Below are 25,388 nucleotides of genomic sequence, written 5' to 3'. Positions count from 1 at the left end.
TGACTCCATAGAGAAAACTGCCCCTTTAAGCTAGAACACCTTAGACTCACAGATGTCAGGGCTTGGAAGGGACCTCTGGAGATCATCCAGTCCAACCCCCTGCCAGAGCAGGAGCAGAGAACCCAGCACAGGTCACACAGGAACACAGCCAGATGGGGCTGGAAAGGCTCCAGAGAAGGAGACTCCACAACCTCTCTGGGCAGCCTACTCCAGGGCTCTGGGACCCTCCCAGGGAAGAAGTTCCTCCTTGTGTTGAGGTGGAACCTCCTGTGCTGCAGCTTCCATCCATTGCCCCTTGTCCTATCCCAGGGTGCAAGTGAGCAGAAGGGATGGAAAGCTTCAGAAGAAGGATCACACCTAGGCAGTTTTGGCTTTCCTCTAAATTAACCAAGTCTGCAGTTCTAAGTATATTTAGCACCACTGTTGGCTGCTTGGGTTTTCTTGTTTCTCAGTCCCTCTCCTTGCAAGCAGCTCATCCTTGGTCTCTGCAGGCTAGTGTAAACAGCAGTAGCAGCCCCTGGTCAGCCTGCAAAATGATGTGTTCCCTTTGTTTGCTAGAAATCTGTCTGTCCAGATACCAGAGGGTAACCTGGCAGATTCTGGACCAACTGAACACTGGGCAGGTGATGGTGGACCTCAGCCAAAGAGAGCAAAGGTAAGGAGCTCCAGGACTTCAGGACCTCATGCTCCCCGCTGAAACTGCTGGTGAGGAGAGCAGCAGGGTAAAACCCATCCTCAAAACCTCCTTTTGCTCTGTAAAGTATGATTAATGACATGTGGGGAGCAAACCCTCAGGTCAGCACTGCCACCACAGGCCAGCAGAGTAGCCAGATCACTGCTGCTCCCAAGCAGAGGTAAATGCAGATCATCAATAGCTTAAAACCTAAAACCCCTCAGCCCTCAAAAACCTTGAAACAGACAAGCACTACCCCAAACCAAAAGCCCCCAGGAAAACTAAGAAAGCCCCAAGAGCTTTCAATGTCTCTGGCCACCTGATGAGCATTCTGAAGCAACTGCTTGATTTCCTGTGCTCAGGCTGAGGACCAGGCCTTGCTCCCAGAAGGCGACGAGCAGATAGATCAGCGCCAGTGGACGCAGCAGCACCTGGAGGCAGCCGACGTCTGTGGGAGCACATCACTGGCCCTTACACCACCTCAAGCAGATCAAGAAGTGGATGTTCTGGATGTCAATGTCAGAGGGCCAGGTCAGTACTCTCTGCATCCATGTGTTCTGTGAGCCAGCCACTCCCTGGCCTCCCATGGCTGGGGTGGCTAATGTTTGAAAACTGTATGGAGTATACAGGAACACCAGCAGAGCTGCTTTGGTACCCAAAGGAAGCTCCCATGCACTCCAGAAAAGAAAGCTGGAGAGCCTGGGTCATGGTCTATGGAACATCACTTAACCAGGAGTAAAACAGTTCACTTAGCAAGCACCTGTAGGATCTGCAGGGGTAGGATCTCCTTCATGAAAGTGTGTGCCTAAAAGGTATCATCAGAATACTACTGCAGCAGAAGTTTGTAGTGCAGAATTGTGCTGGAAATGACCTCCCAGCTTCTCCAGCTGGACTGCTGCAGAGACTTAGGCCAGGCTTTGCTCAGAGTGGCTAGAGAGCAGTCAGGCTGAGAGGGACCTGGGGTGCTGGTTGATGGTAGACTGAACATGAGCCTGCAGTGTGCCCAGGCAGCCAGGAGGGCCAAGGGCATCCTGGCCTGCATCAGGAACAGTGTGGCCAGCAGGAGCAGGGAGGTCATTCTGCCCCTGTACACTGCACTGGTTAGGCCACACCTCGAGTCCTGTGTCCAGTTCTGGGCCCCTCAGTTTAGGAAGGAGGTTGACTTGCTGGAACGAGTCCAGAGAAGAGCAACAAAGTTGGTGAGGGGTTTGGAACATAAGCCCTACGAGGAGAGGCTGAGGGAGCTGGGGTTGCTTAGCCTGGAGAAGAGGAGACTCAGGGGTGACCTTATTACTCTCTACAACTACCTGAAGGGAGGTTGTAGGCAGACGGATGTTGGTCTCTTCTCCCAGGCAGCCAGTACCAGAACAAGAGGACACAGTCTCAGGCTGCGCCAGGGGAGGTTCAGGCTAGATGTTAGGAAAAAGTTCTATACAGAGAGAGTGATTGCACATTGGAATGTGCTGCCTGGGGAGGTGGTGGAGTCACCATCACTGCAGGTGTTCAGGAGGAGACTTGATAGGGTGCTTGGTGCCATGGGTTAGCTGTTTGGGTGGTGTTGGATTGGTTGATGGGTTGGACACGATGATCTTGAAGGTCTCTTCCAACCTGGTTTATTCTATGTATTCTATGTATTAGCAGGGTTTATACCTGAGGTGTCTGTTATCTGGGGTGGAAGGAAGGATGGCCTCTTCCTGAGTAAGATAACTTCTGGCAGACAGTGTGAGAGACATCCGTGCTGGAACAGAGCAGCAGTGCAGCCAGCTTGCTAATGTGTGTGGGGTTTATTCACTGATTTATATCCTCAGTCTCTGATGATCAACTTGTAATCATAACAAGCTGGGAACTTTGAAGGGAGCTTCTTTGCTGTGCACACAGGTTTGCTCTCTCTTGGTCTCAGATGACTGGGTGCACTAAGAATGCTCTGCTGCTCTTCCTGAGCTTAGTACTAGGGCTGTGTAACCTGGGAAGGGACTGGATGGGTCTCCTGCTCGTGGTGGAGCTCTGTGCTCTGGAAGGAGAGAGTTAAGCAGAGTTCTGGCTGGGAGAGCTGCAAGCATGGCCCTTGTTCATATGTAGAGAGGTGATCCTGCTGATGTAGCTGCAGTGCTTTTTACTGGATTTTGTGGGAATGTGTCCATGGAGTTCAATGATGCCTGGGCCCATTCTCTCAGTTCTCCTCCATTGTTTTTTCCTGCTCACTGACCCGTTGGCTCTCCTAAATGCACAGCACAGGGAAGGAGGGAATTCTCTGTAAGGAGTGTGAGAACATAAACCATCAGTTTCTGCCAAATTTAAGCTGTTCTTTATTTTCCCTATTGATGCTTCTAGTTGTGTGGCAGAGTAAAAGCTTTCCAAGTGCAGGCAGTAATGTTCTCAAGACTTCAGACTGCTTATTTTCACGTGCACTCAAAGCTTTATCCAACAGCAGCAGTGGAACAATACTGACCTGTGAGTTGCTTTCCTGCCATTCAGCTGCAGCTGAGAGGCAAGCAACAGGCTGCCCTAAGTTATCCCCCTCTGCAGCATCAGAAGTAAGCAGCTGAGTTACTGTCAGGGGAAGAAATCATTTTGAAAGTCTAAGTGTTGGAGTGATGGGTGAGTAAGGAGAGGGAAGATTCCTCACCGTTAATAGAGCTATTCATCTGCCCTGGCCACCCTCCTCTTCCTCTGTGGGCAGAGGGAAGAAGCAGGCACTTCTGAGAGGCAGCTCATCTCTGTCTCCAGCAGCAGGCTCCTGAAAACTGGGTGGCTCACGCTCCAGGAATGCTTCTCTGCCCCTCATTACAAAGGGTATTGAGGCTGAGTGACTTGTGTGCAGGTGCTTGGGCTGGAGCCATCTGGAGCTGGGTGAGTTAGATCCTGGCCACAGGTGGTAGGTAGAACAGTAGAGATCTTTTCTAGAGAGAGGAGAGGGAAGTGGCAACACCTTGGTGTGCCAAAGGGTCTTCCCTCTCTTAGCCCAGCACCTCTGCAGTCTCTGAGATTAGGGGGGTCCAAGAGGCTCACTCTCCTGCAGAAGTACTGCCTGGAGACTTTGCCAGTGGGCTCTCTGCATCCCAGCTTTCAGCACATTGTGCCAGCATGAGTATTCTGTTGTACCTGCCTGGTGAACTTCTGCCTTTGCCATCTTGCTCTGGGCTTTACATCTGCCCAGGGGCTGGCTTCTTGAAAGAGAGCAGACAGAAGAGGGTCTATAAAATGCTGCTGCCACCTTTGCCTCCCCATGCTGTTCTTTCTCTCTGCTCCCCAGAGTGGTGAGGACATGCTTTTCACTGGAGTTATTGTGAGTGTGTAACCAGGGAAATGCAATTACAGGCAGAACTGGTAACACCACCTATAATTAAAACTGATTAACTGTCCCTATTATGTGCCCCTCTTTTTCACTTACTAAAACTTCAGTGGTTCAGACTGGAATTTTCCATGCTGTGTGTCTGCCTCCAGCTGGATCCTCTGGGCTTCTTTTGCAGCTCCTTCAGAGAACAAGCTGGAAGGAGGAGGAAAGACATTGTGTCCGCATCTTTTTTTCCCCTAGTAGTCCATCAAGCACTTAATTGTGACGTGCTGCTGGGCTGTGCTCTTCGCTGGTCTCATAAAACCACCCATGTGTGGCCAGCTTGCAAAGCCCTGAGAAGAGCTGCACACACCTGAGAGACTTTGTGGAGGGTGGCAGCTAATTTTTGCAAGGATTTAATGCAGACTGTAGCTGTGTCCCTGTAGAGCAGCTAAGCATGATCTGTCCAGAACAGCTGTAGTGAGTGAGCAAGGAAGAGCTTTCCTGTGAGTGGTTTTCCCAGGGCCGTGGCGCTGGAGAAAAGGAAAGCTCCTCTCTGCTCCGTCTCTGCTCTTTGTGCAGTATGGAGGAGACCACAGCCTGACCTGAATACTGAGAAGTGTTCATCTGGGACAGGGAAGCAGAGCCAGCAGTGGGAGGGAGAAGGACAAAAGGAGGTATAGCCTTGGACAACTGGGAAAGAGGGTCTATAGACAGGACTGGGTCTTGGAACTGACCCCAGGCCCAGACGTCAGCACCGCTGCTGCCCAACCACTCCGGAGAAAACAGCTCGGTGCCAGCCAGTGTCTCCTGTGCTTGGGAGCCACTAGGAGGAGCATGCAGGCTGCTGCTGCTGCTGTTCCTGCTGCTGCTGCCGCCCCTGCTATTGCCACCAGCCTGTCTCTGCACCCCTCTCTGCCCCTGCCTCACACTGGGCCTGGTGGCAGAACGGTGAACTTGCAGGAAGTTTGAAACTGCCCTAAGGCAGTCAGCAAAGTTAGGTGATCAGAGGGCAGGAAATGGGAGCAGGACATTAGAGCTCTCTCTCTTACTTCCAAGAGGAGATCATCACCTTCTTTATCAGCACAGTCCTCGTTCTGCTGCATGGCTTTCTGCAGGGCTCAGCCACTTGCTGCAGTGCAGACAGAGCTCTGCAGGCAGGGACTCACACAGTTGTCAGGGTTGGAAGGGACATGGAGGATCATCTTGTTCCGACCCCCCTGCCATGGGCAGGGAAGCTGTTGTCTCGAGGGTGCAGGAAGGTTCCCTGCTTGTTCATGGACTAAATCAGTTGCTGAGAGATTGTCCTGAATTTCTGGGGGTTTAGATTTGATAATAGGAAAAAATTCTTGGCCAAAAAGGTTGTCAGACATTGGAAGAGGCTGCCCAGGGAAGCAGTGGAGTCATCATCCCTGGAGGTACTTAAAAGATGTGTAGGTGTGACACTTAGGGACGTGGTTTATCTGTGACCTGGCAGTGCTGGGTTGGACACAACGATCCTAAAGTTCTCTTCCAACCACAATTATTCTGTTAGTGACCCATACTGGAGAAGCAAAATCTGTGTTCACCTTTGCAGAGCTCCAGGGAGGCACTTGGAATCACAGAATCGTTTTGGTTAGCACAGTTGCTTCACTTCTGCTATCAGCTCGGTCCCTCTTACTTTCTAGGTGCCTGTGGTATGTGTCAAGTAAAGCAATAAAAGCAGTAAGCAAACATTAGCATCTACAGGTGAAGTCTTTGGTTTGAGACAGTGTCTGTCTTGAGACAGTCAGTCTGCTGAAGCACTCAGCATTTGATGGAGTGCTGGAAATATGTGGAGGTGTTCTGGATCTTAATTACACTACATCAAGGGGGATATAGTGAAAGATCAGCAGCATGAGCTAGTCTTCCTGGACCAGCCTCTCTGATCAGGGAGCTAGGTTAAATTAGAGGTTTGAAGGAGCATGGTTGGGTGGATGTGAATTTAGCCTTTGTAGATGTCCCATCAGTGCGAGTCCATCGGTGGAGACTTGTGGAGAGATAGGAACCCAGCATCTTCCAAAGCACTTGAACTGTGTCAGACTTCCAGCAGCCTGTATCTGTGGGCAGTCCATGGTGCCATGGAGGGGTGAACGGGGACATTGTGCATGTGTAGGATGCTGCTGGTACACCATTCATTAATACTGGAGCAGATCCTGTTCCATGGACCCCTCCTACACAGGGTACTACTGGAAAGCACAGAGCATGCTTGATCAGTTTGCTAAGGGCTTGGATCATGGACATTACAAAAAGCAGGATGAGGCTGGTTCAGCCTCCTTCCTGGGGCATTTTCCAGCTTTGGGTGATTGTCTATCCCACCTTCAGGGTCCATCCTGTGAAGGCTTTGGTGTGTAACAGGAATGGAAGCTTTCATCTGTGCTTTGCTTCAGGTTAATACCTGCAAAACGCCACCAAGGATGGGTGGCTGGCTGGGCAGTGCCTTTCCCGTGTCACAGGTGTGTGATCAGAGCACCCACGTGAGCAGTTACACCTCTGGAGGCTTTGACTTTTGTAGCCCTTGCTCCTCTTTAGGAATTCAGCTAGCCCTTACATTTTTGAGGAGGTTTTCCACTTCAGCAGCAAACCTTTTTTTGTTCCATGATGCTGTTGCTTATTTGAGAAGTTCTCTCAGGGCTGTGGCAGGCTTTGAAGTGCTGCTGGGAGGGAAAGCAGCTCACCAGCTCTCTTGGGCTTTAAGAGAACAGGCCTGGGCTAAAGTGACTGAAGAGATTGCAGCTGGAGGTGTCCAAGGGGAGAGGGTTGTGAGGGCGTTCCCATCCCTTTTGCTGCCCCTGCCAGGTGGCTCTGATGCCATCTCTTCCGTTGCAGACGGCTGCACTCCGCTGATGTTGGCATCCCTGCGCGTGGGCGGCTCCGATATCAGCGAGGACGACGAGGACGCGGAGGATTCCTCGGCAAACATCATAACAGATCTGATCTACCAAGGTGCCAACCTGCAGGCCCAAACGGACCGCACCGGGGAGATGGCACTGCACTTGGCAGCCCGCTACTCGAGAGCAGACGCCGCCAAGCGCCTGCTGGACGCCGGCGCCGATGCCAACGCGCGGGACAACATGGGGCGCACCCCGCTGCACGCCGCCGTGGCTGCTGACGCCCAGGGCGTCTTCCAGGTACAGCTACTGCAGAGCCCCTGCTACAGCAGCTGGGTTCTGGGGGGGTGTGGTGGGTCGAAAATTACCCCACAGCTAATGTGGAGAAGATACCCCCCCGAATGAAACTGCCACCCCGCGCAGGTGGGCAGCAAATGCAGCTCTGTGTACAAGCAGGCTGCAGTCTGGAGATAGGAAATGCAATGGAGCTGTACAAAATACACAACACTTACATGGGTTTGCCATTTACAAACAGCACAAGAACCCCCTGGACAAAACCAGGAGGCTGCCAACAGCTTCCCCTCTCCCCTCCCAGACAAGGGAAAGGGAAAGGGGAGAAGAGCAGAGAGTGGCTGTTAGTACCTAGCCACAAGAAAGAAACACAGCCAAGGCCAGCAACAGCCAAGCCAAAGCCACCAGCTGGTATCTGCTAGAGTGAAGAAGCCTAAAAGAGCAAGAGTTATTTTATACAGCTACCTTTATGTCAGTCATCAGACCAAGGGGAGCATTCAGGCCTTAGCATTAGTTTCCCTTTATATCCAATGCTAATTTATTGACATTCTATCATTTTCCTACTCAATCTCTGGAAAATTTTCCTAGGCACAGCATAAAACTGCTGCAAGTTGTTTGAGCCTGGCCAAGTTGACACCAAACTGGGAGCAAGTGTCAGTCTGCTGGAGGGTAGGAAGGCTCTGCAGAGGGAACTTGACAGGCTGGATAGAAGGGCAGAGTCCAATGGCATGAGATTTAACAAGTCTGAGTGCTGGGTTCTGCACTTTGGCCACAACAACCCCAGGCAGAGCTACAGGCGGGGGTCAGAGTGGCTGAGAGCGGCCAGGCAGAGAGGGACCTGGGGGTACTGGTTGACAGCAGCTGAACATGAGCCAGCAGTGTGCCCAGGTGGCCAAGAAAGCCAAGGGCATCCTGGCCTGGATCAGGAATAGTGTGGCCAGCAGGAGCAGGGAAGCCATTCTGCCCCTGGACTCAGCACTGATTAGGCCACACCTTGAGTCCTGCATCCAGTTCTGGGCCCCTCAGTTTAAGAAGGACATTGAGAGACTTGAATGTGTCCAGAGAAGGGCAACAAAGCCGGGGAGGGGTCTGGAGCACAGCCCTGTGAGGAGAGGCTGAGGGAGCTGGAGTTACTTAGCCTGGAGAAGAGGAGGCTCAGGGGAGACCTTCTTGCTCTCTACAACTCCCTGAAGGGAGGTTGTAGCCAGGTGGGGGTTGGTCTCTTCTCCCAGGCAGCCAGTGACAGAAGGAGAGGACACAGTCTCAAGCTACGCCAGGGGAGGTTTAGGCTGGATGTGAGGAAGAAATTCTTCCCAGAAGGAGAGATTGGCCATTGGGATGTGCTGCCCAGGGAGGTGGTGGAGTCCCCATCACTGGAAGTGTTTAAAAAGAGCCTGGACGAGGCACTCGGTGCCATGATTGAGTGGGTTGGATGGTGTTGGGTGAGAGGTTGGACTTGATGACCTTGGAGGCCTTTTCCAACATGTTTAATTGTGTGAAGCTGCACTTTGTTCACTCACAGCCTCGCTCTCATGCCTTCCCCAGCCTGATGGCCAGGTGAAACTGTATTTTACACCTGGTTTCCTGAGGTATTCATAGCTTGAAGAGCTCAGCATGCATGCACCCTCTGGCATGTGGTGGTTGGCCTCTGGCACCTGGGTCCTTGCATTTCAGCACTCAGGCTGCTTCTTCGTGGTTAAGTTTCCTCAGCTTTGTTCTGCAGTGGTGTTGACCAAAAAGTACAAGAATGCAGGAGTGTGTGTTTGCCTCGTGCAGATCCTGATCCGCAACAGGGTGACAGACCTGGACGCTCGGATGAACGACGGCACGACGCCGCTGATCCTGGCCGCGCGCCTGGCGGTGGAGGGCATGGTGGCCGAGCTCATCAACTGCCAGGCAGATGTGAACGCTGTGGATGACCACGGTAATGGCAGCACAGTGTGCTGGGCTGAGCAAGCGTTTGCGGTGCTGCAAGCAAGGGGGGGTGGCCTCCTGCCCGCCCAGAGTGCGGGCTGCTCGCTCGTTCTGCAGCTGAGTCGGGCACTAGGCTCTCCTGAGGAAGTCCTCCCAGCAGTAGCAGGCTGCAGGCTGCTGCACAGGGGCTTGGTTAGACAGTCCTGGAAGAGAAGCAGAAGAAACAGCAGGGTTGGATGTGCTGCTGTTTTCTGACCCTGTGAACAGGTTGTTTAAAACACAAAATCAAAACCATCCCAGGGCAAGTGCTGTAGGCCCTGTTGCATCTTGGTGATGGAGAGGGGTGTTACTTGAGGCTCCCAGAGTGCAAATGTGACTTCAGGCCACGTTCACATGGTCTCTGGTTGCTTTCTTCCCTCAGTGTACTCTGTTCATCTTGGTGCTTCAGCAAATGCCTCCTCACCTGAAGCTGTTGGGTTTCCCTGCAGGTAAATCTGCTCTTCACTGGGCTGCTGCTGTCAACAACGTGGAAGCAACATTAGTGCTGCTGAAAAACGGAGCCAACAGAGACATGCAGGATAACAAGGTACAGCAGGGTGTGCTCAGCGTGGCTGTGCTGCCTAACCAAAAGCATCTCCTTAGCATCTCTTCAGCCTGGAGAAGACTCTGGGAGGGACCTTAGGGCTGCCTTCCAATACCTGAAGGGATCCTACAGGAGGGCTGCAGAGGGACTTTTCATGAGGCTGTCTAGAAACAGGACCAGGGGAATGGTTTGAAGCTGAGGGAGAGTAGGTTCAGACTGGATCTTAGGAAGAAGTTCATCAACACAAGGGTGGTGGCAGTCTGGAGCAGGCTGCCCAGGGAGGTTGTGGCCAGGTTGGATGAGGCCTTGAGCAGCTGAGTGTAGTTGAGAAGTGTCCCTGCCCACGGTGGGGAGATTGGGGTAGATGATCTCTAAGGTCCTTTCCAACCTGAACCATTCTCTGATTCTTTACTGTTGGTAGTGAATGAAGGTCAGACTTTCTAAACTGAGCTCTCAGTACAGATTCTTCCAAACCTAGGCCTGGAACTGTCCCCAAGTGATGTCCCCAGATCTTGTAGGAGTTCTGATCTGGGAGAGCAGTTCTCTGGGCATCAGTGCTGTCCTGCTTTTTGTGCACTAAAGGGATGCACACAGTCGGTGGTGTGTGAGAGCACCACCAGGGTGAAGTGTGGCTGCTGCCAAGCAGCTGGATTCCGGTTAGCTGAGAGATCTGGCAGCACAGCAGCAGTCACATCCTGTCATGGTTCCAGGGGTCTCAATGCAGGGCACATATGAGGGAGAAGCCCCTCTGAGAGACAGTCTGCGCTGTGCAGATCTCTGTAGCTTCACTGTTAGCTTTTGCTGTGTCTTAGTCTGGCTTCTCTTCCCTGTCCAGGGGCTTCTTCCATACAGCTTAGGTCTTTACTGGGCTGGTTTAGTCCTCTGTACCTTTCCCCCTCAGGGGACAAAGAAGGAAAGCACCAGAGGCTTTCCCAGTTCCCTGGCAGAGTAACGCACTTCGTGGTGGGACAGTTTAGCCTGTCGTGTGGCAGATCCTCTCTTGCAATCTGCCTTTCTCAGTGGGGGTCTCTCAGGGAGGGCTCTTCTTCAAGACAGCTCAAGCGGCGCTGCGTTAAACACTGCTTCCAGGCGTGGCCACTCAGGGAGCATTAGCTGTAAGTCAGTGCCCCCAGAGTGACGCCACTAAAGTCCTCCTCCTCTGCTTTCAGGAGGAGACCCCCCTGTTCCTGGCTGCTCGGGAAGGCAGCTTCGAAGCAGCGAAAATCTTGCTGGACCATTTTGCCAACCGAGACATCACAGACCACATGGACCGCCTGCCCCGGGACGTGGCCCAGGACCGCATGCACCACGACATAGTGCAGCTGCTCAACGAGTACAACGTGGCGCACAGCCCCGCCGGGCACCCCGGCGCCATGCTCAACTCTGCCCTCTCCCCAGTCATCTGCGGCCCCAACAGGTCCTTCCTCAACCTGAAGCACGCGTCCCTGAGCAAGAAGTCACGGAAGCCCAACGCCAAAGGCATCGTGCCCACGAACCTCACCAAAGACGCCAAGAGGAGGAGGAAGAAGTCCCTGAGTGAGAGCAAAGGGCAGTTCTCGGAGAGCTCCGTGACCCTGTCCCCGGTGGACTCCCTGGAGTCGCCCCACGCCTTCGCGTCCGAGCCCACCTCCTCCCCGGTGATGCCGTCGCCGGGGGTGCTGCACTCGTCGCCCGGCTCGCTGCTGAGCGCGGCGCCGGCACCGGCCGCGCACGCCCTGTCCTTCCCCAACCTGCACGAGATGCAGCCCCTGGGGCGCGGGGCCGGCGCGGTGCTGCCCTCGGTCAGCCAGCTGCTGTCGCAGCACAGAACCACCCCTCCCGGCGGCGGGCTGGGCAGGCTGCGGCCGGCCAACGTGGCGGCCGAGTGGATGAACCGCGTGGAGGTGGGAGAGGCCCAGTACAGCGAGATGTTCGGCGTGGTGCCGCAGGTGGTGCACCCCCACCCCAGCCTGCCCCAGCAGAGCGGCCTGCTGCAGGCGGATGCCAAGCACATGGCGGTGTCCCGGGAGTCTCTGCCCCCCATCATGACTTTCCAGCTGGTTCCCAAGGGCGGCATAAGCCAGCAAGCGCTGCCGCAGCAGGCCCAGCCCAACTGCGCTCAGAACGTGGCCGGGCCCCTTAGCTCCATGTACCAGATCCCGGATATAGCTCAGCTGCCCAGCGCCTCCTTCTCCGTGGCTGCCATCCCTCAGCAGGACGGGCAGGTGGCTCAGACGGTGCTGCCGGCCTACCACCAGTTCCAGAGCTCGATGGGCAAGTACCCCACGCCGCCCTCGCAGCACAGCTGCTACTCCTCGGCCACGGAACGGACTCCTAGCCACAACCGGCACTTACAGGGGGAGCACCCGTACCTGACTCCGTCGCCCGAGTCGCCGGACCAGTGGTCAAGCTCTTCCCCACACTCTGCCTCCGACTGGTCTGACGTGGCCACCAGCCCCGGCAACAACCAGCGCGGGCCGGCGGCCCCCCACATGCCGGAGCAGCAGCGGAGCAACATGCAGGTGTACGCCTGAGGGCTGGCCGAGGGGAAGCTCGGCTAAAACGGACTCCAGAACTCATGAAGGTCTTCCAGGACGGAAATGAAGAACCAATTTAGTAGCCAAGAGTCTTAATGAGCCCAGGCTGCTCTTTCCTCGGAGGGACTGTGGTCGCTGTGGGCTTCTCTGCCTTTCTGCTAAACAGAACTGTAGAAGCTGGTGATGGAAAAGACCACCTGGGTCACTTCTAACCACCTGCCACGCACCTTGGGGGTGACTGCTGTCTGCACTGGACTCTCCAGTCTGCCTGTACACATCTTCCACCGCTTCTCTGGAGACAGCTCTTCAGCTTAGTGCATTCACGGTCCTTGCTCCAGAAACTTAGCCAAAACCAGCTTTGTATCCTTACTTTGTTACTCCTTTTGTTACTCACCTAACCTCTCTCTGAAGCACCTTCTACTAGTTCTCCTTGAGTTCAAGTTGCCTTGACACAGCTCAGAGCTGCACCCCCGTTCCCAGACTGCTGCTCCCTGTGGCCACTCTTGCTCAGCAAGCCAGCCAGACTCCCCCAGACACCTGCAGGTCGAGTGACACCTCCTGTCACGCAGCTGCATCCTCTCCTCTTCCAGAGCCCTTGTACAAACCCACTAACACCCCTTAGCCTTCTCACTGCCTGCTCCCCAGGTATTAGGAGATGATATATGCATATAATCTACTCTTAGGTCTTTTTTCCCACACCCCCTCTCCCAAAACCCCCTGGTCTGACCTTGTCCTCCCCAGGTGGCCTGTGGGCACATCTCTCCCATGTTACCACGCTGTATGTCTTCCCTGAGACACACCTGACCCTTCTGACACACTACCCTCCCCGTGCCCCTGTCCTCTGCCAGGTGTGCCCATGGACTGCCTTCACAGGCTCTGCTGATGGAAGAGACACAAGCCTCTTGGGAAGCTGTTGGGATGAGCCTCAGTGTTTCAAGCCCTGCTAATCCAAGGTCCCAGCGTTCTTGCACAGTACTCCCCTCCCCTCCATCCAAGGGTGGCTGTGTCCAGTCCTCCAGATACCATATGCTGCCTCTTTACCTTCTTATCAAACAGTGTGGAGGATGTTGTTACATGTTTGCAGTGTGTGTCCTCCTGGGACAGGAATGGTGTCCAGCCCTGTGAAAAGTGCCTTTTGCTTCAGCCCTGGGGAAGGGCTGCCTTGGCCTCCCCTCCCAGCAGGGATGGCCGCAGCACTGGCTCCTGAGCAGGCTTCCGGCAGCGGCGTGCCTGAAGCCAGGAGCTGGACTTGAGCAGCAGAGCAGATATCTCAGCTACTGTCTCTGATATCTCAGAAACTGTTGCCTGATGCAGTTTGGTGAAGAGGCTTGGGGCTGTCCTGTGCGCTCAGCTTCAGCCCATCTCAAGGTCTGCCAGCTGAGGTGCCCCACATGCCCTGTGGGACAGCAGTGCCCTTGGTGCTGCGGCTCCCCTGATGCTTTTGGAGTCGCGGAAGCAAGCCGTGGCTGCCCTGAGACAAGCAGCCGCTCTTCCTGCTTTGTCTGCAAGAGCCACGCTTCCCTGAAGGGCTCTGGACCAGTCAGCAGCTGAAGTGAACATTGGTGGGGATGGTTTGCTCCTACCTCTTCGGGGGACCCCTGCAGACACACGTTCCAAAGAGAGGGGGGCTGCCGGCTGCCGCCAAGGGACAGAGCAGGCTGCTGCCCTCCGGCAGCGGCCGCTCAGCATCCTACCACGTACAGTATTTTCTCTGGTGGCTCTTCCCATTCCAGTCAAGAGCAGAAGCTTTTCCTTGCGGTTCACCTCGATGGTACATGAAGGCAGGGCCTCAGGGGGAGCTGGTTCCCGGGGCCAGTGCTTTGGGCTGAAGTTTTTAACTCTGAAGTTACTGCTTGTAGGGCACGCCGGCAGCGTTCCCCGGCACGCTCGCCGCCCTGTGTCCCCCGAAGTATAGCTGCAACCGACTCAGACCTCCAGGCCAGAGCCTGCAAGCTGCCGGGAGGTCTGTCCAGGTACACGTTTCACTGCAAATAATGAAGTGTTGCTACGTGGATGCTAAAGAAACAAAGGGCTTTGCCTCCTTAGCCCCAAGTAACCAAGTGCCTTGTTCTGAATGTGGCTGCCTGTCCCAGGAGGAGTGCTCTCTCTGTGGCACGGAGCCAGCTTGGTGCCTGCCCTGTTGAGGATATGATGGCCTTCTGCCTGCCTTTTTTTCCTTTTGTTTTGTTTGTTTGGTTTTTTAACTACTTGTAAAGATAATATCTCCTGAAGGTGGTATTGTATCTCGTTAAGTTGTAGAGTAACCATTCACTCAGCAGCCTTTTCCTGTATTAATAATGGAAAAAATATTTGCTTATTTTTACATTTTTTATAAAAGTCTTTTATGAAAATAGTTGCTGCCAAAATGTATTAAGCAATTTTTATCCCCAGAATAAAGAGTATGTGCCCAGTGCCCGGCGTCAGTGTGCCACTCTCTGTCTTCCCGGCTAGCGCGGCGCAGCCGCTGGGTTCTGAAGGGCTCAGCGCTGCTCAGTGGCTGCTCAGAGCCCTGCCAAGGGGAGGGCTCATCAGGACCTCCGCACTCCAAGTCACCACTGAGCCTTTGGGGATGGAGGCTGCTCCAGGCTGTGGCTCAGCAGTGCCTGGACCCCACCCCTCAGCTCCGTCCATGGGACCTGAAAGCAGCCTAGTTCAGGTGTAGCAGGAGGATTCTGGGTCCCTTGGTAGCTGAGAAGGAGGCAGTACCCAGCAGCCAAGCAGCCAGGCGTGCTGGGAAGGATGGGGAGGAGCTGGGAAGGATGGGGAGGAGCTGGGATGTGGCCTTTCTGAAACGCTTTGAGTGAGAGCTCTCACGGGTCTGGCAGCTGGAGAAGGGCTGAGGCTTTTGTGTGGCTTTTAGAAAGGTGTGAGTGAGCATGGGTCAGGTGTGGATTCACCTGCTCCCTCGGTTTGCTTCCCTGGGCAGTTCTTCAGCTGGGGGAGGACCCTCAGCCTAGAGCTGCAGCTCCCTCCCTGGCCTGAGCTTGGCTGCTGGTGCATGCAGCTGTGCGATTCTCCCTCCTCCGAGCTGGGGCATTGTGGCCCCTCCGTGGTGTTTTCAGGCTTGAAACGTTTGACTTGAACTGTTAGAGAGCAAACAGACCACGGCTGTCTTCCTGTGTGCCAAGCAGGGAGGAGCCACTGCTGCCTCCAGCCCCACTGGCGCTCACCTGGCTGGCTTCCAGCTCTTGCTGGCCCTTGGACAGAGCCTGTAGCTGAATTCCGATGTCTGGCAGGGATAAAGCTGCTGGGGGCGTTGGAAGGGTTTAATATTCAAACAGCACAGCTCCTTTATCGTCCAGTGGAGGCAGCCTGGCGAGTACAAACCTCCAGGAAGATTTCACCCCTCTTCTCCCACAGGCTGTGCATCTGTGCCAAAGCTTAGTGAGCTCTGCTCTGTCTCTGGCACAGCTATGTCGAGTTTGCCGCTGCTCAAGCTGGGACTTGAAGCTGTGTCTCCTTGGGGACAGCCCCAGCCTCTCCCCCTGCCTGGGCTGACAAGGGGCTTGTGGAGACCTGTGGTGTTGCATCCAAATTAGCTTAACTGAACCAGCCAGGCAGGGAGCTGAGGCATCCTTTATCTAACCAAGAAGTAACTGAGGAGCCTCAGGCTCCTTTGGGGAACTTTTTCAGGATTTCTCATTGAACAAGGGGGGAGTCTTCTGGGGGGCTGCTGTGTTTGAAGGGTCTCCCCATGAGCCAGAGCAGCTGATCTCTGTAAGGTTGTCTCTTTCAGAAGAAATGGAAGTGGGCAGCAGCTGTGTTTGAATGCAGGAAGCCTTTACCCTTTGGCCCTGAAGGCTGCCTAGCAAACTGCCCCATATTTGAGAGGCCTTGGGAAGCAGTAGCAGCTGTATCCCAGCTGTGTGATCCAGGGAGACAGGTCTGATCCTCCTCCTGCCCTGTGGGGAAAGCCGGCCGTGCCTCTGCACGCTGGCGTGGCGCTGCTCCCTGGGGGTGCAGCAGCACTCACAGGCTGCATGTTCCAGCAAAAGCTGCCACAGAGGAGATGTGGGAGATCCCTGGGGGATGTGGCTGGAGCCTGGCAGCCAGAAGTAACAGCTCCAGCCAGCTACAAGCCTTCCACGTCGGGGGAAGTGAGGCTTGGGTCTAGGGCTGGATCCTCTGTGAGCAGCTGCCTCCAGGGTAGCACCCAGTGGTCTCCTCCAAGGGTTTCGAGTGGTGAGGGAAGGAGAACAGGGCATGGGCTAGAGCTGGCAGCAGCAGAGCACTGGTCAGGAGCTGGCAGCTTTGCAGGAGGCCACGGGACAGGCAGCAGGAAGATCTTTCAAAGCTGCTTTGTTATGTTAGGAGCCAGCCAAGTGATGCTCCAGAGCAACCTGGTCGAAGCAGGAAGGCAGACGAGCTTCAGCTGCCTCCCACTGGTTCAGGAGGACACCCCGGGGTGAGGACCCTGGTTGAGAAGGCTGTGCCTGACCATACTAAAGGGCTCTGACTGCTGGGGCCTAGAGCAGCCTCCTGAGGGTCAGGGCTGCAGGTACCCAACATGGGGCAGGGGTGGCAGGGGCTGCTTCTGCGGGACCTGCCCCTTCCTCCTGGAGGGACGCAGCCTGGGGCAGCCCTGCGTCACTGGCGGGCGTGGGGACCGCTCACCCCCACCACTATCTGATGGCACCTGCCAGCCCCCGGCTGCAGGCTGTTCCCACATCCCAGCCTCCTGCATCCCGCTGACAAACATCCCCAGGCAGTTCAAACAAGGGTGGTGTGTGCGTGACGCATGGCAGAGCTGGGCAGGGTGCGGGCTGCCATCCCGGCCTGGGCACGGGGGCAGTGCCGGCAGCTGGCACCTGGGGCCTGGCCGTTCACCGCGGGGATGCTTCAGCCAAGACCAGGGCAGCCTCACCCCGGGCTCGTCCCTGCTCGCCCCCTGTTCCGCCGGGACTGGGCAGTGGGCATCCCTGCATGGTGCCAGGCTGCCCTGGGCCGTCAGATTATCTCTCTCTGTGTTATTAACACTAATTGCAGGCAGTTATTGACCAACTAGGAGAGGCTCTTCCTGTCCTTTACTGGAGAAACACTGAGTGCAAACAGAGCAGAGATCTGGGCAGCTTTCCAGCAAAGTGGGGGGACAGGGGGGAGTCAGCAATAAGATTTTTATGGTGGGAATCACCTGAGCTGGGCAAACACTGCTGCTGCTGAGCACTGGCATATAAAAGGGCAGCTCCTCTCCTCTCTGGGACCCGCGAGAAGCCGTTATTCCCCTGATCTCCAGAAAGCAGGTGAGGAAGGAGACCCTTAGAGGGTGCCTGGGGCAAGCAGGAGCTGGTCCCGGTGCTGGAAGCTCCTGGGGAGCTGAGCGCTGCCCTTGCCGGGTGGAGCAGGCTGCAGCAGTGCAGCTTTCAGCCCCACGTGGACTTTTGCTGCTGCTCGGAGGGGAAGATGAGCTGAGTCGGCACAGCAACCCGGTGCCCAGGGATTAGCCTGGTGCCCAGGGATTAGCCTGGACAAAGGGGAACAGCACTGATGTGACTCATTCACACAAACCCTGGCCTGGGGCTGGCAGTGCTAGGAGCCCGGGGAGGGCTGGGGGGTGGGAGTGGTGGAATGCTACTGGGCACGCAGTCCCTAACCAGCCCTGGCTTTGCCAGTGCCATTGCAGCTGCAGCCTGGTGCCAAGGCGGGGCCGGGCTCCCCATGCTCTCCCCATGTCCCCACACAGCAGCTTGGCTCACTCAGTTGCTTCCTGTCAAGGCTGGGACTGGTGGGGCCAGGACACCCCAATGCCAGTGTGGGCTGGGGCTGGGGTGCTGGCACGGGGCAGTGACCTGTGCCAGGGAGGGGAAGAGGGAGGCATAGTCCCCGGGGCTGCTGTCTCCTCTAGACAGCTGAAAGGAGCTAGGTTCAGTCCACAGCACGCCAGGTTTGCAAACTCTGGGCACAGATGGCATCCCCTGTCCCCAGGGCCGTGGTGTGACTCCCTGGGCTCTTGCAGGGGACACTTGCAGGAGCAGTGAGGATGGTGACAGCAGCCAGATTTGCCCTCCTGCTGCTGGGCTGCGTGGGGCTCCTGCAGCCAGCCGGTGAGTCCCGTGAGGTGGGGGCCAGCTGCTTCCACAGCAGAGCTGGGAGGGAGCCGTGATACAGGCTGGCCCCCACCCCTCCCCACGGCTCTCCTTCCACAGGTGCCCGGTACATAGACTACTGCCCCCAGGGCTGGTCCTACTACAAGCTCAGCTGCTTCAAGTACTTCAGTCAGCCTCGGAACTGGGAGGAGGCTGAGGTAAGCATACCTCGGGGGTATGCGGGTGGCTGAGGAACCCCATCTGCTGGGGGTGCCCCAGCACTGATGGCTGTCCCTGCAGAAACACTGCCAGGCCAGCCATGCTGATGCCCACCTGGCTTGGGTGGAGGAGCCCCAGGAAGCAGCCACCTTGCGGAAAGCCATCTCCTACTACCAGCGAGTGCAGCCTGTCTGGCTCGGCCTGCGCTACGGGCAGGAGGTGAGGCAGGGGTGGCCAGGGGTGCCAGGGGGCTGAGGGGCAGCACAGCCACGCCTCTGACCCCCATCTCCCTGCACAGAGCCGGGCCTGGCAGTGGGCAAGTGGGAGCAAGTACAGCATCAGCAATGGGCTGGCTGGGAACGGTGCCCAAGGGGGAACCTGCGGCGTGCTGACCCACCTCAGCGGTGAGATCCCACACCCCGCTCCAGGGCTTGGTCCCGGCTGGCCTCCAGCTCCTCCTCCTCTGGGTCCTGTAGCCCTAGGGGGGACTGCAACAGGCAGAGCTGGTGCCCTGTCCTTTCCGTGGCCCCCACCAACCCCCAGCCCCTCTCTCCGGCAGGCTTCACCGTGTGGTCCAGCACAGACTGTGCCCAGAAGCATCACTACATCTGCAAGTTCACCCCCTCGCAATGAGCGCGGCCCCTGCGCGACACCCGCCGGCAGCGCTCCTCCCCTGCCGCCTCCGCCCCTCTGCCCCCAGCCCCTACAAATAAATCTGTAAAAGAAGAAGCATGCAAGCGCTGTGTGAGCTCGGTGCTGCTGCCAGGCCTTGGGCTGGGACGGGTGAGGGAGAGGCAGGGGCTGCAGTGGCTCTCCAGATGTCTCCCAGCTCCTGGGGAGCTGCCAGTGCTGGTGGAGCCGTTTGGGGGTGGGCCCCCGGGAGCTGCAGGGCTCTCCCAGCCAGGCACTGATGTTTGCTCATCCCCAGCCCTCTGGTGCCAAGCAGGACAGGCGTCCCTGGGGTGCAGGTAGCAGGGACAAGAATGTCCCTGGGGTGCAGGCGTGGAGGAGACCTGTGGCACAGATGCGGGCAGGGATGGAAGCTGTCATGGGTGTGAGAGTGTGGGGATGGGCTAGGGTCAGGGGAGGGGCTAGGGTCAGGGGAGGGGTTAGGGTCAGGGATCACAGGATGTTAGGGGTTGGAAGGGACCCCTGAAGATCATCCAGTCCACTCCTGCTACCAGAGCAGGACCATAGAATCCAGCACAGGTCACACAGGGACCCATCCAGAGGGGTCCTGAAAGGCTCCAGAGAAGAAGACTCCACAACCTCTCCGGGGAGCCTGCTCCAGGGCTCTGCAACCCCCCCGGTGAAGAAGCCACTCCCCATGCCGAGGTGGAACCTCGCACGCTGCGGCTTCCATCCATTGCCCCCCTTCCCATCACAGGGTGCAAGTGAGCAGAGCCTGTGCCCTCCCCCTTGACCCCCAGCCCTCAGACATCTACAAACATCCACCAGATCCCCTCTGTCCTCTCCTCTCCAGACCAACCAGCCCCAGGTCTCTCAGCCTCTCCCCGCAGGGCACTGCTCCAGTCCCCAATCATCCTGGAGGTGTCTGCAGGTATGCAGGGAAAAAGCTCTTGCAGAACTCTTTATTGGCTGTTAAAACTTGCTGTCTTGATCTGGACAGCACAGGTTTTCCTGCCAAGCACGATGATGAGAGCCACTGTGGTGCTTTGTTTTATGAAGCATTGGTGGGTCTGTTCCTTTTGCATGGAGGCAAAGCAAACCATGAGCTGCAGTTGTGCATTGTGGAAGGTTGATGGAAAATGAAGTTATTTTAGAATCCACTCCCTTCACCACCACCTCACCTACCCCATTTCCCCTTTTCCCCCTCAAATCCCAGAGCACCTGGGCTCTGTTGCAGTCTCCTCCTATCCCAGGTGTGGCCACTTGGCCCTCCCCACCCACTCCCCTATTTAATCCCTGCCAGGAGGGGCAGCAGCCCCAAGCTGAGCCCCTCGGGGCTGAGGATCCTCCTCTCCTCCCTGGTGAGTGCCCCTGGGGCACACTGGGTGTGGTGGTGGTGACTCCAAAGGCCGGGGGGCCTGGTGGCCCCCCGGTTGTTAGGGCAATGATTGCTGACTCCTCCAATCCCCCCCACGGGTGCTGGCTGGGGCTGAGCTCCTCTGGGTGCTGCCTTGGCTGGTGAGGGTCTTGCCCCCAGCTCTGGGATGGGTGCAGGAATGGTGGTGGTGGAGCAGGAGCTGTTTGGGCAGGGGGGAGGATAGCGTAGAGGGAGCAGGAGCTGCTTTGGGAAGGTGAAGGTGGCAGGGGGGCAGAGCAGGAGCCTGTCCTGGAAGAGGCATTAACAAGCCAGCTAACCTGTTTGAGCCATTGCCCTTTCTCCTCCCTCCCTGTTTTGCAGGGTCCAGGTTTGAGATTGAGGAGCCAATAGGGCAGGGGCCGTTAAGGCTGCCTGGAGGGGGTGGAAGCTGGACCCCCAGTCTCACGTTTCAGAGGGACAACTGCACATGTCAGAGGCTATGAGAGGGGTTAGGGTCAGGGGATGGGTGCCTCACTGGGCGCAGAGGCTCTCCAGGAGCCGCAGTGCTGCCCTGTGGCTATGTTGACAACAGAGTTTGGACCAAAGGTCCCTCCTGGTGTCACTGCACTCTTGCCACAGGCACCACGTGGCTGTTTGCTCTGCTGCTTTGAAGGTAGCTCTGCCCTCACCTAGGTCATGGTGGTTTTCCCTCCTGGAGCTGCAGCATGTGCTAGAGGTGAATCATGTCCCAGGCAGCACAGATGGTGCAGACTCTGGCCACACTCTGTTCCCTCTCCAGGACCACGGGGGCAGTCGGGGAGGCCGCAGAGCACCTTGCACACCAAGCACTGACCACAGCCCTGCCGGCAAGCTGTGGGTGCTGGAGCTGCTGCTGCTGCTGCCGCCGCTGCGGGGGGCTGGGGTTGCAGGAGAGCCCATCAGGCCTGGCTCCAGCTGAGCACATTCCCAGGCTCTGGTGCACAGGACAGAGACGTCTTGCAGCTTCCCTCTCCAGAGCCAGCGCCGGTTCTGCTGTCCCTGTCGTGTTGGCTGGCGCTGGGTGACCTTTGAGCGCTGGGAATCGGTGTTGATAAGGGCCAGGAGGGCTGTGCCGTGCTGCCCTCCAAGTTTATAAAAGCACCGTGCAAAGCCCACCCTGCTGCCTGTCCTGCTGCCTGTCCTGCTGCCTGTCCTGCTGCCTGTCCTGCTGCCTGTCCCTCCGTCTGTGCAGCGGCCAGGGCGAGGATGCTGCGTTTGGTTGGTCGTGCCATGCGCTGCTGGGGGACAAGGAGGGTGCTGCCAGGACCAGAGCAGGCACTCTGGGAAGCCCAGCAGCCCATGGCTGTGCAGAGGGCATGGTGAGCACCCACAGGGATGGGGAGGGGTGGAGGCATAGCCAGGGAGGGCTCTGGGAGCTGGCAGTGCTTGTAAACCTTGCTGGAGAAGGGGACGCTCTCCTTGCTGGGTGTTGCTGGGCACGGGCAATTGGCAGGGATTTGGGGTGCTCGCTGGTGGCATCCCCCTGGGGCCACCACCTGTCCCAGAAGCTCGGGGCCACCGTGGGACCGTTGCTGCTCCCTCTGCTCCGCAGCCTCTCCAGCAGCGCCACGACAGGCAGCTGGCCCAAGGATGTGGGCATCCTGGCGCTGGAGGTGTACTTCCCTGCCCAGTACGTGGAGCAGGAGGAGCTGGAGCGGTTCGACGGCGTGGAGGCCGGCAAGTACACGCGGGGCTTGGGCCAGAAGCAGATGGGCTTCTGTGCTGCCCACGAAGACATCAACTCCCTGTGCCTGACGGTGGTGCAGCGGCTGGTGGAGCGCGGGCGCCTCTCCTGGGATGCCATCGGCCGCCTGGAGGTGGGCACCGAGACCGTCATCGATAAGTCCAAGGCTGTCAAGACCGTCCTCATGCAGCTGTTCCGGGACTCGGGCAACACCGACGTGGAGGGCATCGACACCACCAACGCCTGCTACGGGGGCACGGCCTCGCTCTTCAACGCGGCCTCCTGGGTGGAGTCCAGTGCCTGGGACGGTGGGTGGTGGGCCTGGGCAGGGGCTGCGGTGTGGAGATCGTGGGGCTGGATGTTGTGAGTGGCTGCCGTGGGATGGGAGAAGGAGGCAGGAGGTGGCCTGAAACCCAAAGATGTTCCAGCAAGCCTCAAAGGGCACTGCTGCCCCTTCGTCCCCGTTCATTGCCTGCCTTGGCTGTGACACCTGACAGCATGTGGATGGGAGGAGAGAGCCAAGGGATGGAGGCTGCTGCCTGCTGATGCCCCCCCGCCAGCCTCTCTGTCCTCCCCCAGGTCGCTACGCCGTGGTGGTGTGCGGGGACATCGCCGTCTACGCCACGGGGAACGCTCGGCCCACAGGAGGTGCTGGTGCCATTGCCATGCTGGTGGGACCCAACGCCCCACTGGTGCTGGAGAGAGGTCAGCATCATGAGACCCTGGGGCTGGTGGGCTTGAGGGGTGCTGTCCCTGGGGCTGCACATCCACGTCCCAGACCCGGACAGAGCTGCTGAGATCCAGCAGCAGTGGTTCTGATAGCCCCTGTGGCTGCTCAGCTCTGACCACTTCCCTGCGAGCACCGCAGAGTGAGCCAGGGAGGCTGCTGGAGGTGGAGCTGGCATGGGTGGCAGCACCCATGGGTGCTTTCCATCCAACTGGGACCCCAAGAGACTCCCTGGCAGCTGGGTGTCCCTGTGCCCACAGGCCTGCGGGGAACCCACATGGAACATGCCTATGACTTCTACAAGCCTGACCTGTCCTCTGAGTACCCTGTGGTGGACGGGCAGCTCTCCATCCAGTGCTACCTGCGGGCGCTGGACCGCTGCTACGCTGTGTACCGCCGCAAGGCAGAGAGCCAGTGGCAGCAGGGTAAGTGGTGGCACCTCCAGGGTGCCTGTGCCATCCCACCAGATGCTGACAGCCTCACCTTGCCTCCCAGCTGGCATCCAGCGGCCCTTTACCCTCGAAGACTTCAAGTACATCATCTTCCACACCCCCTTCTGCAAGCTGGTGCAGAAGTCGGTGGGGCGGCTGCTGCTGAACGACTTCCTGGCCGCTCCCAACCCTGACACCGCCACCGGGCTCTACAAGGGGCTGCAGTCCTTCCGGTGGGTCCCCGTGCTGTGCCCCCTGGCCCTCAGCCTGGCCAGAGATGTGCCCGTGTGGGGCTCAGGACAGCCTCTCTTTGTGCAGTGGCCTGAAGCTGGAGGACACCTACACCAGTAAGGAGGTGGAGAAGGCATTCCAGGCAGCCAGCCAGGACATCTTCAACCAGAAGACCAAACCCTCCTTGCTCCTCTCCTCCCGCAACGGCAACATGTACACACCCTCCATGTACGGCTGCCTGGCCTCCCTCCTGGCACAGTGAGTCCTCTGGAAAGCTGACCTGGGGGAGCTGGGGGAGGTCATTTCTGGCAGAGCAGTCCCTGGGCGGGCTGGGGAGGCAGGTGCCAGCATTCATCATCCCACCCCAGAGGCATTTGTTTCACAAAATCCCCAGCATGGATGTACCCTGCTCTGTGCTGGCTCCCTGCCAGCCTTTCCATCCCAGTTTCTGGAGCTGGGCTGGCACATAAAGCCCTTCTGTCAATGCCAGGAGGATAAAACCTCTCTTGTCGTGCCCAGCAGAACGGCAGACCCTGCGGCAAAGGAGCCATGGGAATGGTCAAGCACCAGGGCAGGACGTGAGCTTGTCCTCCCGGGGCTCCCCAGCCGTAGCACACGCCCGGGCCACGCGTGCTCGGCAACACGGCCCCGAGTCCCAGGACCCCTGTCTGCAGCGGGGCAGGAGGCTGCCCCCTACCCCAGCTCCGCAGCCTCCTCTGACCCCCTAACGTCTCGCTGCAGGTCCTCAGCACGGGAGCTGGCTGGCTCCCGGATCGGTGCCTTCTCCTACGGCTCGGGGCTGGCCGCCAGCATGTTCTCCCTGCGCGTCTCGCAGGACGCGGCCCCGGGTGAGCCTCGGCGTGGGAGCGGGGGCCGGGAGGGGAGGGAAGCTCGGGGCTAGGGAGCGGGGGCTGCTGGCAAGGGCCATCTCACCCGGGTGGGTCCCCACCGGCAGGCTCAGCCCTGGACAAGCTGATCTCCAGCCTGGCCGACCTGCCGGCTCGCCTGGACGCTCGCAAGCGAGTGGCCCCGCAGGACTTCGCCGAGATCATGAAGCGGCGGGAGGAGACACACCACCTGGGTGAGTGGGGCCAGGGGGATGTGACCCCCACCCGCTGCCACCCCAGGGGCCCACTGAGCATCAACACTCCCTCCCTACAGCCAACCACGCTCCCCACGGCTCCCAGGCGGATCTCTTCCCTGGCACCTGGTACCTGACACGGGTGGATGCCAAGTACCGCCGGGAATATGCCAGGAAGCCCATCTAGACGGGACCAGAGCAGTGAGCCCTGGGGAGGGGGATGCTCTCCTCCCCACCAGCATCCTTGCTCACCCTGAAACCCGGGACTGGCCTCTGTGGGAAACCTCACCTTGGGCGTCTGGGAAGCAGCCAGTGGCCCTTCAGGCCCCCGAGCTGGCAGAGGCTGTGGTGCTTTCTGTGCAGAGCTGGGCAGCGGCGGCAAATAAAGGCCTGGATGAGAAGGGGCAGCAGCCTGGCTCTGACTCCTGCTCATGAGTGGTCGCCTCTCACCTCAGGGCCCTTCCCTCAACCACTGTGGGGCTGCATCACAGTCCCTTATGGGATTTGTCCTGTGGGCATCCTTCCTGCTGCTGTGTGCCTCAGTAGCCATTTCTCCAGGCTGGGAGCATGCCCTGGCATTTTGGAGGAGCCAAGTGAACCCCACTCTGCGAGGGGCAAGATGCTGTTTTCCTCATGAGGCCAGTGAAGCGAGATCCCCCTCCATGGGAAAACCCTGGGGGGAGGAGGGGGCAGGTGACATGGGTGTTCAGAGGAGGGCTCAGCCCCTCTTGGAGCTCTGCCTGCTCCCTGGGCTGTGTCCTAGAACAGGATCACAAGCAGGGGCGACCTTGGCAGGTTTGCAGCAGTCACAGAGACCTTTGCACCCTTGGGCAAACAGCAGTGGGGCAGGGGGGCAGGAGGGATAG

The 25,388-nt window shown here is 57.8% G+C and overlaps 3 protein-coding genes across 3 annotated transcripts in view; all 3 read left to right on the top strand.

Annotated features, from left to right (window-relative positions):
* The window catches only part of NOTCH2 (notch receptor 2), a 93,500-nt gene extending 79,968 nt beyond the window's left edge, over positions 1–13,532 (top strand). Inside the window, exons 28-33 of the mRNA XM_054165698.1 lie at positions 559–655; positions 1,036–1,204; positions 6,795–7,096; positions 8,864–9,011; positions 9,490–9,587; positions 10,754–13,532. Coding sequence (XP_054021673.1) covers positions 559–655; positions 1,036–1,204; positions 6,795–7,096; positions 8,864–9,011; positions 9,490–9,587; positions 10,754–12,097 — 2,158 coding nt within the window. The 3' untranslated portion in view covers positions 12,098–13,532. The remainder of the gene's footprint in view (positions 1–558; positions 656–1,035; positions 1,205–6,794; positions 7,097–8,863; positions 9,012–9,489; positions 9,588–10,753) is intronic.
* A 4,545-nt stretch (positions 13,533–18,077) lies between these two features.
* REG4 (regenerating family member 4) lies at positions 18,078–19,002 on the top strand. Its single transcript, XM_009898262.2, has 5 exons — positions 18,078–18,141; positions 18,244–18,341; positions 18,424–18,561; positions 18,641–18,746; positions 18,902–19,002. The coding sequence occupies exons 1-5, from the start codon at positions 18,078–18,080 to the stop codon at positions 18,973–18,975; spliced, it is 480 nt and encodes a 159-aa protein (XP_009896564.2). The 3' UTR covers positions 18,976–19,002.
* Positions 19,003–21,550: 2,548 nt separating this feature from the next.
* On the top strand, positions 21,551–24,728 carry HMGCS2 (3-hydroxy-3-methylglutaryl-CoA synthase 2). Its single transcript, XM_054165235.1, has 9 exons — positions 21,551–21,687; positions 21,921–22,360; positions 22,632–22,757; positions 23,040–23,204; positions 23,275–23,443; positions 23,529–23,699; positions 24,183–24,289; positions 24,397–24,522; positions 24,603–24,728. The coding sequence occupies exons 1-9, from the start codon at positions 21,575–21,577 to the stop codon at positions 24,707–24,709; spliced, it is 1,524 nt and encodes a 507-aa protein (XP_054021210.1). The 5' UTR covers positions 21,551–21,574; the 3' UTR covers positions 24,710–24,728.
* The last annotated feature ends 660 nt before the right edge of the window (positions 24,729–25,388 follow it).

Source organism: Dryobates pubescens, chromosome 11 (genome assembly GCF_014839835.1).
Source record: "Dryobates pubescens isolate bDryPub1 chromosome 11, bDryPub1.pri, whole genome shotgun sequence".
NCBI lineage: Eukaryota > Metazoa > Chordata > Aves > Piciformes > Picidae > Dryobates > Dryobates pubescens.
This window is presented reverse-complemented; position numbering and strand designations above follow the sequence as displayed.